The sequence below is a fragment of the Platalea leucorodia genome (assembly GCF_965183815.1).
Source record: "Platalea leucorodia genome assembly, chromosome: 12".
Taxonomy (NCBI): domain Eukaryota; kingdom Metazoa; phylum Chordata; class Aves; order Pelecaniformes; family Threskiornithidae; genus Platalea; species Platalea leucorodia.
In genome coordinates, this window is record NC_138834.1 from 9,529,940 (window position 1) to 9,542,521 (window position 12,582).

General features: G+C 62.3%; 1 protein-coding gene across 1 annotated transcript in view; it reads left to right on the plus strand.

The window, feature by feature from the left end:
- Positions 1-3,518, plus strand: part of SEZ6L (seizure related 6 homolog like) — a gene marked incomplete at both ends in the record, with an annotated part of 48,318 nt that extends 44,800 nt beyond the window's left edge. The window contains 7 exons of the mRNA XM_082324810.1: positions 817-1,011; positions 1,136-1,327; positions 1,566-1,760; positions 2,507-2,539; positions 2,692-2,806; positions 3,055-3,157; positions 3,489-3,518. Coding sequence (XP_082180936.1) covers positions 817-1,011; positions 1,136-1,327; positions 1,566-1,760; positions 2,507-2,539; positions 2,692-2,806; positions 3,055-3,157; positions 3,489-3,518 — 863 coding nt within the window. The remainder of the gene's footprint in view (positions 1-816; positions 1,012-1,135; positions 1,328-1,565; positions 1,761-2,506; positions 2,540-2,691; positions 2,807-3,054; positions 3,158-3,488) is intronic.
- Between the last annotated feature and the right edge of the window lie 9,064 nt (positions 3,519-12,582).

Here is a 12,582-nt window from a genome sequence, read left to right on the forward strand (position 1 = left end):
TCCCAGCTGCTTGCTCCGGAGAGGCTTAGACTCCATCTGGAGATGTCTGCTCGCATCGTCCTTTGGTGCTGCCATGTCTGCCAGACCAGGGTGACTGATGCCCAAGAAGGGACAAGGACTGGGAAGGGCAATCCTTCCCCACAGCTGCCTGCAGCCTCGCTGCCTGCTTCTCCCCCCTCCTGTCTTCCCCTGGCAGACTTCTTCCAAGCATGTTTTCTTTGCACTGCTGACAGCCCTGGTTACAACAAACAGAGAGCAAGCTGCAATGCAGATCACCTGCGAGGCTGCAGGTCCCCTTCTTGGTGCGCTGCAGCACACACGGCCAGGCTCAGCTGCGGGCACAGCGCTCGGTGGACACGGGCACGGGGCTGGGGAGAGCAGGGCAGAAATCCCTCACCACAGCAAACCGTGTCGTGACCGCAGCATCTGCACCGCTCCTCCCATGTGCCTGCAGCCAGAGCTGAGCCTGGTGTTCCCAGGTTCCCAAAAAGATTTGGCCTGACACCAGCAAAGACACTGCCCTGTTTTCGTCAGCACAGCCCTCCACCTGCTTTTAGGGTCAGGGCTGGGGAGGCTTCAAAGAGCCCCTGTTACCCACTGCTGCCCCGCTGCCCCTTCCCTCTGCCCAGGGGATGCCACACACGGACCAGGCTGCTGGCTGTGGCCGTGTCGTTTGCGGTGCCTGGGGCTGGAGAGCTCTCTGGGAGGGACAAGCACACGGCAAAGAGCTGTGTGTCCAGGTGCAGTGGCTCCGAGGAAGGCTGTGCCACAGGGTCCCGCTCAGCAGGTGACGGCCAGCATGTCTCTTGGCTGCAGAGGTGTCCCGCAACGACTCCTGCTCCGACCTGCCTGAGATCCAGAACGGCTGGAAGACCACATCACACACGGAGCTGGTGAGAGGGGCCAAGATCACCTACCAGTGCGACCCAGGCTACGACATCGTGGGGAGCGACACCCTCACCTGCCAGTGGGACCTCAGCTGGAGCAGCGACCCCCCCTTCTGTGAAAAGAGTAAGTGCCTCCAGCAATATGCTGCTGTCCCCATCGCATCCCCATGACCCACACCGCTTTGTAACAGCTGCTGCTCCCCGCTGCCGTGTCAGGGCTCCCCACTCAGACGGCATCTTTTCCCCAGTTATGTACTGCACGGACCCAGGGGAGGTGGAGCACTCAACACGCCTCATCTCCGACCCAGTGCTGCTGGTGGGGACCACCATTCAGTACACGTGCAACCCTGGCTTCGTGCTGGAGGGCAGCTCGCTGCTGACCTGCTACAGCCGTGAGACGGGGACGCCCATCTGGACCTCACGGCTCCCGCACTGCGTCTGTAAGTTCGGGCAGTTTCTCCTGCTCTCCCACAGCTCGGCTCCTCTGCTCAGGGGGTCCCAGGAAGCCCTTTCCTGGGGCCGAGACCTTCCCCAGCCACGTGGGGTGGTGCAGAGCTTTGAGCTACCTGAAAGCAGGATGGGGTGAGATCTTGGGTGCTTCCCCGCTGCCTCCCAGGCTCCTTCTCTCCCTCGGCAGCCCAAGCCCTGGGGCTCACCCCAGAATGTGTTCCCTTTCAGCCGAGGAGTCGCTGGCCTGCGATAATCCAGGACTGCCAGAAAACGGCTACCAAATACTTTATAAGCGCCTCTACTTGCCAGGAGAGTCCCTGACCTTCATGTGCTATGAGGGCTTTGAACTCATGGGGGAGGTTACCATCAAATGCATCCTGGGCCAGCCATCCCACTGGAGCGGACCCCTGCCCATCTGCAAAGGTAACGGCGGGGGGCAGCTAGGGGGGGCGCGGGGACAGCCAACACCTCTGTCCCCAAACCAGGACAGCATGGGGACCTTCATCTGGCTGCAGACCCCCAGCGCTTCTCTAGCCAGGAGCTAAACTCATTTGAGAGCTGGGTGCTTTTCTGGATTTGTGCTGAGCAAGCTCTGCTGCCCCAGGGAGGGGGGAGAAAACCCTCTGGCCACCATGCTGGTGGTGTGGGGCGTGCAGGGCAGGCCTGGCTGCTCACTTGTTTTTCTTGCTTTGTTGCTTCCCATAGCAGTTTGCCCACCTCAGCAGGGATGGTCTCCTTGGGCACCAGCTGAGATGGGAGAGCTCAGCCCCAGTAAACCCTCTGGGCACTGATCTAAATAAGGTCTGGGTTTAGTGCGCTTTCTGGACAGAGGAGGACCCTCCCGTTGCCACTAAGCTGCAGGGATGAACTGTTCTTAATTAGTACTTCATGAAAATAAGTGGAGACCCTGTCTCTTGAGCAGTGGGGCTCTCCGGAGGTACCACCGCCCCAGGCAGAGCCGTCCTGCCGGTGTCTCACTTGCCCAGCCCGCTCGGTCCCGTGCATGTGCTTACAGAGACTGAGAGCTTATTAAAAACTGAAAGTTTGCAGCGTGGCTTAGGACGAAATGGGGCAGGGAAACCCCAAGCCTGGGCTCCCCACGCAGCCAACAGCTGCCAGCATCCAGTCAAACCCAGTTACGTACCAGTAACTCTCCATTTCTCTTCCAGTAAATCAAGACAGCTTTGAACATGCTCTGGAAGGTGAGTGACATGCACATTTGCTGGATGAGCCCTGAGCAGGGCCCTCAGCCAGAGCCTGCATGGAGTCTGGGAGGAGGGAGGGGAGAAGCAGAGGCAGAGAGGGGATCACAAGGTGCTTGCAAATGCCAACATAATAGATCTTGTCCTTTTAGTAGCAGAAGCTGCTGCAGAGACATCGCTCGAGGGGGGAAATATGGCCTTAGCCATATTCATCCCGGTGCTGATCATCTCCTTGCTGCTGGGAGGAGCGTACATCTATCTCACAAGGTGGGGTGTGCAGTCAGGCCAGGGGGCCGGCGGCAGAGCCCCATGAGGATGTGGCCAGGACTGGCTCAGCATTGCCGTGCCCTCACTGGCCACACAGCCCAGGCACAGTCCTGGGGACCCGGGCACCGAGCTCTCGCTCCAGGGTCCCTGGGGAGCCAGGGTGGGGGGGATGTGGGAGGACGGGGCTGGTCATGTTTTGGTCTGGGGTCATGCTGTGCAGCCCAGTGACTCTTGTGTCTCTCCCGCAGGTGTCGGTACTATTCCAGCCTCCGCCTGCCCCTCATGTACTCCCACCCCTACAGCCAGATCACGGTAGAAACGGAGTTCGACAACCCAATTTATGAAACAGGGGTGAGTCCTGCTGCACCCGTTCCTCCCTGGGGACCATCCTGACGGGGAAGCATGGGTTTTGCCGCGTGTGCAGCAATAGGACAAGTCCAGCTGTCCTGATGTGGGAGTGCCAAGTAACGGGGCGGGAGGCTCCATCCCTGTCGGTCGCTCCCGAAGGGCTGGGTGGGCTCCAGCAGGCAGGAGGAGGCAGAAGGGGCTGCGGGGTCCCGGCAGGGAGGGTACTGCTTCCCCAGGAGCAAAATGACACCTGAGGCCTCTCTTGCCACCCGGGACTGGGGAGATTATCCTGAAACGCAGCTGCTGCCCTCAACTGGCTCTTCCTTCTTTTCAGGAAACAAGAGAATACGAAGTTTCGATATAAGGACAGCGGTAAGAGAGTCTCCGGCTGTGAACTTAATGTGCTCTCATAGAACTTCCTCAGTAACTAATCCAGAGACCACGTGGAGTTTGGTTGGACCCCTGGACCTGCTGTTGTCTTTCCTTTTGCCTCTCTATTGAAGATTTTACTGTTTTCTTCACTGTATTTATTCTATTTAAACTGCGATAGGTGTGCTGCAGAGCCCCAGGCGCAGGCAGCAGCGGGAGCCAGGGCAGAGCCGGGTCCCGGCAAGGCCTGGGTGGCGTGGGGGCACCCGCTGTCCCCTGCCGCACAGCGGTGTGTCCCCCGGCACTGCCCACACCCACACAGGGGGATTTTGGCAGTTCTGATGTTGTTAAAAATTAAAAATGTGTCCATTGCAAGCGCCTGCAGTTGATTGCTGGGAGCTGAGATAGGCGCAGGGTTTGCTGCAGGGTCCCGCCGGCGCTGCCAGCCCTCCCTGTCCTGCAGCTCCCGGCTCCCCTCGCCCTGACCGGGAGCTGCAGCGGGGCGCAGGGACCGTCCTCACTGCGGGGAAGCGGAGCGCGGCTCAGGAAAGCTGCCGGCCGGTGTTGAGCCCTGCTTGCTGCGCCAGGGAGCAGGGGACGGCCTGGCATGCACGAGGTACATGCTGCTTTCTTTTCCCACTTTGCTTTGGATGCTGGAGAGGCAGCAAGCCAGGACTCACAGCTCTACGGTGAAGCATTAACCAGTGACCCCCCCAGCAGCCCACTGCCTAGGAGCCGTGGGAAACCTCCCTGGGCACCGGGAGCGGAGCAGCCAGCACCTCTTTGCTCACACCAGTTGTTCCTCATTAGTAACACTTAACTGTGACCATTGCCAGGAAAACCCCAGTCCCACTAACGGGACCCTTGCCCCCAGGTAGCATCTCAGGGTAAGCAGGATGGACTGGGCTCCCTGTCACTGCTCCCGCCAGCTGCCGAGCTCCCCTTCACTGCAGGAGGGTCTGCTGCTTGCGCCAGTGCGTTGGCAGCCGCGCCGGCATGGCACCGGCCAGAGATCGGGGCAGTGCAGCCCACCCAGCACCTCCCACCCAGACCCCCGTGGGTCGGCATCTCCCACCCAAAGCCCCCAGGGTTGGCACCTTGCTGGGGCTCCCAGCTGGGCAGGAGATGGAGAGGGGCAGGGGATGCAGGTGGAGGTTTATTGGGGAAGGAAAGGCAGGCAGGCAGCGTGGCTGGGCTCCAGCACAGGAGACCAGCCTGGGGGGAGCAGAACGGGCAGAAATCAGCCCATCAAAGCTGGTCCCACTGCAGGTGAAGCCCAGTTTGAGCCTCAGCATCCCCTACACTCCTTTGCTGCCTTCACCCCTGCCAGAGCCAGACACCGGCAGGGCTGCTCCCCATCCATGGGGACAGAGACACCCAAAAGGGCCATCTCCTGCCTGGGTCCCCCAGGCCACCAGCCCCCCAGCCAGGCCCTGGGGAAGGCAGCGAAGCTGCCGACATGTCCTTGGCTGCTGGTGTCTTTCTTTTGTCCTTGTAGAATGGCAATTGTAACCACGGGAGGCTGGTTTAGTTTCAGGATAGTTAGTGCATCTCTACAGTGTACAGCTGAGACTTAGTTTTTTTCCTTTAAAAACAATGAATGTGTGTTTGTAATTTGTAAAGGTTAAAAAAAAAAAAAGAAAAAAAAAAGAAAAAAATGCGCCAAAAATGTACTAAGCATTTCATTTCCCTTCATACATGTCTGTTTTTATAAGAACAATGTGAAAATTGCTGGGATTAAATATTTTTGAACATGATAAAGTACTTCCGTGGGAAGCTCTAGCGTTCAGTATAACCTCAATATAAATTGTTCTGTATTTTTAAATGTCTGAAATAAGTTTGCGGAGACTTGGACTGCTGGTTTGGCCTGCTGCACAGGTGCGGGGGCTGCAGCGGTGCAAGCAAGGGTCAGTGCCGAGCACGTTGCACGTTGCAGCGAGGCCTGCAGGACAGTGGCCCGATGCCTCTGGCTCAGCTCTGAGCACAGTTTCCAGGGGCCAGATCCTGCCCTGGTGCAGCTCCATGATGTCCCCCTGCTCCTGTGGGATGGAGCCAGCCAAACCCTGCTGGGACACGAGGTGAGCTGGCACGGCCCCGCGGACATCTCTCCTCCATGGGATACTCTACAGGAGCCGGTTCCTCCCACACCGTCCTGAACCCAGCCTCACCCCTTCCTCGAGCATCGCCTGTGCCAGCCCAGCCGCAGTGATGCCTCACAGGGTGGGTGGGGGTCTGGGTCCTGCCCCAAGGCACTGGGACCCCACTGGATACCCGTGGCTGTGTCACGGAGGATATGCAGAAGTTTGGGGGGAGCCCTGCTAGCACAGCCCCGCAGGGCAGGGAGGGGCCCTTTGGGGACCCATCCTGCCTGTGCCCTGCTTGCCCTGCAGTGCCGGCTGCCTGATTACCCGTGGCCATCACCCTGCATCTCCCACGGGACATGTGCCAGGGCAGCGCCCCAAAACCACGGGGCAGGGGGCTGCCTCGCCTGCCCCCCATACGGCTCTGCACTGGCTGCACTGCTGCAATGCACAGCAGACAGGCCCAGCTCAGCTCAGGGAAGATCTTGGGGTTGGTTGGGAAAAATCCCCCCACTGCTCCCTGGGAGCCTCTCTGGGCTCTCCCCACCCGCAGGAGGTTTCCCCCATGAGCAGCCCTCCGGGAGCCGGCTGGGCCCTGCCACATCCCTCAGGAGCCAGGAGTATAAAAAGCATTAGGAGCGTCCTGCCTGGGGGGACCCCCGGTGCCTGAGGGATGGCCCTGAGCACGGCCCCGCTCCAGGAGCGTGGTGGTGGGATGGCGGGTGTCACTGCTTCACCGAGGAACAGGCGATGTGCTGCACCCGCTGGGAAGTCCCAGGACAAATACCATTTCCCAATGCCTGCAGAGTTTCCCTGGAAGTGGCAATGGTCAGCAGGGATGAATGGGGATGCACAACCCTCCCAGCGCCTTGGGAAATGCCCTCTCCCAGGGCATCCGCTGCCCTGTCAGGAAACCCGAGGCCTCCTGTGCATCCCTGCACCTCCCCACATGAAACAATAAAATAATCCCGCACTCTGAAAATGTGCTTTTAAAAAAGGTTATGGTGTGACATAAGATAATAGCTTCGTTTAGCAGCTGTCAGGCTAATGCACAGGGGGGCGAAGGAGCCAAGGCTCTGATGCGGAGCATTCCCGGGGGAGGAGGCTTGGGTTATTTTTGGACAGAGATTGCGAGAGAATTAAAATGAAGGGAAAAAAAAAATCTTGATGCTGCCGTTCCTCCTCGGTGACGTAAAGCAGCAGCCAATCTCTGGCCTCGTGCTTTGTGCCGCGGATTAAGCTTTGTCTGGGTGCAGCAGCCACAGCCATTACCCGCCTCTCCCCTGTGGCGGGAGCGAGCGGGAGGACGCAGTGTGCTCATCCCCCAGCAGCCACGTAGCCAAGGGACACCCGCGCCCACCCACCCAAGCTCGGGGACGGAGCAGCGAGGACCCCTCGCCTCCTTTCCAGCTGCATTGCAGGGCAGCGAGGCAGAGCATCCCTGCCCAGCCCCAGGGATGCTCTGCCCCAGCACGTGAGCTCGTGCTCCCCAGTGGGATTTCACACGGCCATTCGCTGGCCGCATTCCTGCACCTTCCCCCATCGTGGGGTTATTTCTCAGCAGGAGCCGAAAGCAGCCTGGGGGGAGCTGTGCAGAGGATGGAGGGCTGGGGCAGTGGCTGGCCCCCAGCCCCTGGCTCTGCTAAGGGCTTTGCTCAGCACGAGGAGTCAGGAACCAGACGTGGGCTGCCCACGGTCACTGGTGACAGTGGTGACAGAGCCCTGGGGCCAGTGCTGGCACCCTTCAGTGCAGAGCCAGGAAACAGCAGCAGGGTGGAATATGCCTGAAGAGCAAAGAGCCAGGAGCTCAGGGCTGGGCTGGCAGAGGGGGCTGGTAGCCAGCAGCAGAGCAGCACCCAGAGGCAGAATTGCTGAGGGAGGGATGCAGGGCTGAGTGATAAAGCCATGCTCAGAGGATCCTGCACATTGCCTGGGCACAAGCTGGTCTGGCAGGGACTGAGGGGACAGGAGCCTGCAGGCTGCGGGTCTCCTCGGCTCGGGGAGCACAGGGAGGGCCCCTCCGGGATCACTGTCCCAGCTCCAGCCTAAACGCTCCAGGAAATCCTGGCCCTGGCGGAACACAAGTGCAGTTTTGGCTGCAGCAGCATCTTGGCAGCGGCTCAGGGGAGGACACTGGGCGGTGTCTGCCCCAGGAGTACATCTTGGGAAAAGGGAGAAGGAACCACTGGAGCCAGAAGGCTGCCAGGCAGACAGGGCTCCTGCCAGGGTGTCGCTGGCAGAGCCGTGCGAAGTGCATCCCAGGGCTGTTCCAGCCTTTCTGCCGTGGGATGGTTCCTGCACCTACTCTTGCTGCCCGCTTGGCCCCTGCCAGACCCTCGCTGTCCCTGCCTCGAGCCCAGTGACCCCTCCTGGTGCCAGCAGCAGGGCTGGGCTCACACCTCCGTCCCACAGCCGCCCCATGGCTGTAGGCACTGGTGAGGCGGGGGCTGCAGAGGCAGGGCTGCGGGGTGGGCGCTCAGGGTGCTCCCCGCAGGCTGGGGTCGTGCCTGCAGCGCTCCAGGGGATCCTGGCTGAGCCATCCCAGCCCCGGGACCTGCCCGCCTGACTCACGGGAATGACATCCCCCTGAGCTCCCCAGGCTGGGTGAATCACCCAGGCCAAAGCAGGGGAGAGGAGCTGATAGGGTGGAGGAGGGACCTGAGGAGCACAAACCCAAGAGGAGGCTGGCAGCAGGATTAATCCTCGCAGCATCCCTGCCAGCCCCTCAGAAGAGCACAGGGCAGAGGCACCAGGTCCCTGCACCCTCAGCAAGGGGCAGGCACGGGTGGTGCAGGACGTGTGGCAAGAAACCTTTGTGCTGCATGCTGTGGGCTTAGTATTATTGCGGAAAAGCACACCGGGGGGTCGGGATGAGACCCCAGTCCTTCAGATCTCCAATTTCCCCTTCTCTCCCCAGAGCTGTGGGAAAGCTGCACAGCAGACTGGTTGCTGGAGCCGGTGCAGTGTTGAGAAGGGGGCTGCTGCACTGGAGGGTGAAGAGCACCAGGCAACATCCTAAAGGCAGAAGAAAGAGAGGGGCAGCTCGTCCCGCAGAGAAGAGATGAGCGGCTAAACTGAGGAGCAGGGCCTGGAGGAGCCCAAGGGGGAGCAGAAAGCGGAAGACAGACAGAGGGGAGAAGGGATGGGAGAGCCCAGAGCCCAGAGCCCAGAGCCCAGCACCGAGAGCCAGCAGACTCTGTGACTGCCGACAGAAGGATGCGCTGTCTGCCAAGAGCTGGCAGGAGGTGCAGGCTGAGGCTGAGAGGGGTCTGGGAAAGAGCAAGAAGGAAAAAACTCACCCTCCTTTCACCCTGCTACACTCAACGCTGCCAGGGCCCTGCAGGAGCAAACTGAGGCAGGGGCTGGGGAATGTGCCCATGGGAGCACAGGGGAACAGCAGGAGCAGACAGGAGGCAAAAATGTGCCAGGACAGAAAACAAGGTGCAGCTTAGGTCTGCAATAGCCGGGGGTGAGGTTGCTCTGGAGCAAGCACACACACACGAGGGGCTGAGCAGAGCAGCCTTTATTTTGCTTCTAAAACCCAGCTTGAGCCGTGGCGGGGGGGAGGACGCGCAGGCTGGCTACCTGCGCCGCGCAGGCACCGGATGGCAAAACCTGCAAAACAAGGCAGGGCTTCCCCCGCGCTGGGAGCGGTGACACGCGTCCCACGCAGCTCCACGTGGCACTCTGCCACAGGGCAGGGCAGCGCTGCCAGGGCTCTGCCTGCACCTGGGCTCTGCCTGCAGTCAGCTCAGCCCCGCAGCTCATCTGGCACCAGGGGGAATGGTGGAGGGGGGGCTGGACCATTGGGGCTCCTGGGTCCCCTGGATTTGACAGTATTCGCTTAGGTGAATGGGAAATGGGTTGAGGAGGAAAAAAAAAAAGCAAGCAGGAAGCAGAAAGGCTCAGGGTAAACTGTTTCTCCACCAGCACTTAAGAGTTGTTAAGGGACACCCCAAATTGCTAAAAATTTTACTTCCTTTACAGCCAACCTGCAAAGCTGGTCTCCTCTTTTCCATAGGGCCAAGCCCTGGACGCACACAAGGTCAGCTTAGACAGGGAACATTTTGTCAGCCCCCTTGGGCTGGCTGAACTGGAGCCAAGCGTGTGTGGGGAGGCTGCACTACAGTTGCTCTGCTCCAAGTGCTGAGCTGCTGCTGTTCGACACGGCCGTGGTCTGCTGGGGCCCTGCAGCTCCTACACCCACGGGCTCTCAGAGGGAACTCCCGGGAGCTGAAGCTGCCACGGCCCAGGAACCTCAGCCCCAACACTGCCTGCAGCTGAGGGAGGAAGTGCCTCGGAGCAGCGGGAATGGGGACAGGAGATGCCAGCAGAGAGGTTGTCATTTGCCAACTGAGGGACCCTCCTGACTGGAGGGGCAGGAACTGGCTGTGAGCTGGGGGGGCTCACATGCTTCTGCCACCCCCGGGAATGCCCACATCCCTGGGGGCTGCCTCCCCAGGCATCTGCATCCATAGTGCTGCATCCCAGGTGCCTCCAACACCCCCAGGCCAGCATCTGCTGCATCCTGGCAGGCAGCACCCCTGGGAACAGCCTCCCCCCACCCCAGGTGCTGCAGCACACCCTCACATCCTTGCTGAGGCATCCCTGGCTGCCTGCATCTCAGATATAGCCTCCCTGGGTGCTCCGGTCCCCTACATACCAGACACATGCATCCTTGGGGACCAGCGACCCCAGTGCTGCATCCCAAGGTGCCTGTATCCCTGCAGCCAGTATTCCCTGCATGCCCGGGTGCCTGCATCCTTGGAGCCAGCATCCCACACATCCCAACTGCTGCATTCCTAATAGTCTCTGTCCCTGGAGGCAGTATCCTGTCTCCTGAGTGCCTGTGTGCTCCCACCCCTGGGGCCAGCATCCCCTGCATCCTGACTGCTGCAGCCCCCAGTGCCTGTATCCTTGGAGCCAGTACCCCCTGCAGGTCCTCCCGCATCCCCGCGGTCCCTCTGCACCTCCCGCACCCCAGCTGCTGACGCCTCTGTCCCCGGGGCCCGCGTCCCCCCCCCCCGCCCGGGATGCCCGCCGCCGGGATGGATGCTCCCTCGGGGACCAGCACCCCCGCCTCCCAGCCGCTCCGTCCCCGCCTGCCGCAACCCCGCTGCTCCCGCCCGCCCCGCCCGGCTGCGCGGTGCGGGGCCGCGGTGCGGGGGCGCGCCGCGCCGCCCCGAGGCCGCGGCGAGGGGCGGGGGCGGGGGCGGGGGCCGGCCCGCAGCGGAGGGCGGGCGGGCGGGCGGTGCCTCGGCCGGGGCCCGCAGGCTGCCGCCCCGGCGCGGTCCCGGCGGGGGCGGTGCGGGCCCCTCCTGCCCGGGCTGCTGGGAGTTGTGGTCCGCGGCGGCGGCGGCGAGAGGAGCGGAGCGGAGCGGCGGCCCCGCAACGGCCCGGCGCGGGCAGCAGGTCGGTACCGCCGCGTCCCACCGCACCGCACCGCGCCGCGCCGCGCGGCGGGGGGGCGAGGGCGGGGCCGCGGGGCGGGGAGCGGGCAGCGGTGCCCTCGGCGGGGAGCGCAGCCCGGCTCCGCCCGGCCGGGGCAGCGGGGCTCGGCGTCGGGCGGGCGACACGGCCGCGCCGGGTGGCACCACGGTGGCAGGTGCCACCGCCACGCTGGGTGACGTGACACCAGGACGGCGAGCAGCGCTGCCACAGCGGGTGATGCGGCCGCACCGGTGACACCAGCTGACGCCGCCACACCGGGTGACACCGTCACACTGGGTGAGACCAGCGCACCGGGTGACACCGCCAGGGTGGCATGCCAGAGGAAGGGGTGAAGCGAGCGCCTGCAGCTGCCTGGCCGTGCTCCAGCTCCGTAGTAGCAGCCGGCACCCTGCCTCACCCCAACACTCCTGCATCCAGAGGAGGCTCCTCGCGCCACTCCCGAAGGCGACGCCACTGGTGCCGAGCTGAGGACAGCCCCGCTGTGCGTCCTCATCGCCGCGCAGCCCATGGCCTGGGGATCCCGGCCGGGCTGAGCGAAACCCACCTCCTCCAGGAGATGCTGGGGCCCTCGCAGAGCCACCAAGATGCAACTTTCTGCTGCATCGAAGGCTCTCTGCCTTCATTATGTAACGCCACTGCTGCCTGGCACGGTGCTCGCCTCCACGTCCTGCACAACTTCAGTGCAATGTGGAATTGATTTCCACTCTTCTGGACTGGCTCGGCTGTTTATTATTAGCTGACGAGCGTTTTCTTGGATCTCAGGCCAGGGGTGCTTTATGTGACTACCTGGCTCGGTGCAGGGCCGTGGCACTGCATGCAGCCAGGCTGGAAGGGTGATGGCACCAGCCGGCCCAGCAGCAGGTCCTGGCCACGCAGCATCCGCCAGGAGCGGTGCCGGTGTCTGGGGCCCTGCTCTGCCGCCGGTGGCACAACCCCTGTGGAAGGTGGGTTTGGGCAGGTTTGCATCAGGGCTGCCCGTGCCAGCACAGGAGGCAGCTGCTGGGCTGGATCCCTGCTGGAGGCTCTGCCTGAAGCATCCCCGTGCAGCCCAGGGCTTGGCAGCCTGAAGGCTCCCTGGCTGCGAGGCTCCGGGGCCAGGCAGGCTGCACGTGGGCGCGGGGGCTTTGATCTCTTACTGCTCTGACGGTTTCCTCTTGATTTTCCCACTTTGAGGTGTTGACAGCAGCCCCGGGGCAGCAGTGGAGCCGTGTTTGTGCTGTGCCACCCTCGCAGGGGTGTGAGTGACTCTGGCTTAGGGACCCTGAGGCTGTCGGACCCCCCCAGCTCTGCTCCCCCTGTGCACTCGGCTTCTGAACGAGCCTGGCTGCTGCGCTGAGGCGGCTCCCTGCTTGCCTGTCAGGGTGAGAGCCACCCTGAATACAGATCATGCCAGGGCTCTGCCTGCCTTCCCAGGCACGCTCTGGCACCGCGGAGGAGCGTGGGGGGATTGTGCTGACCTCAGGGAACACCCCTGGGACCGGCTCCATGGCTGTGCCCTGGGAGCTGAGGCCTGGGCTAGAGAAGTTG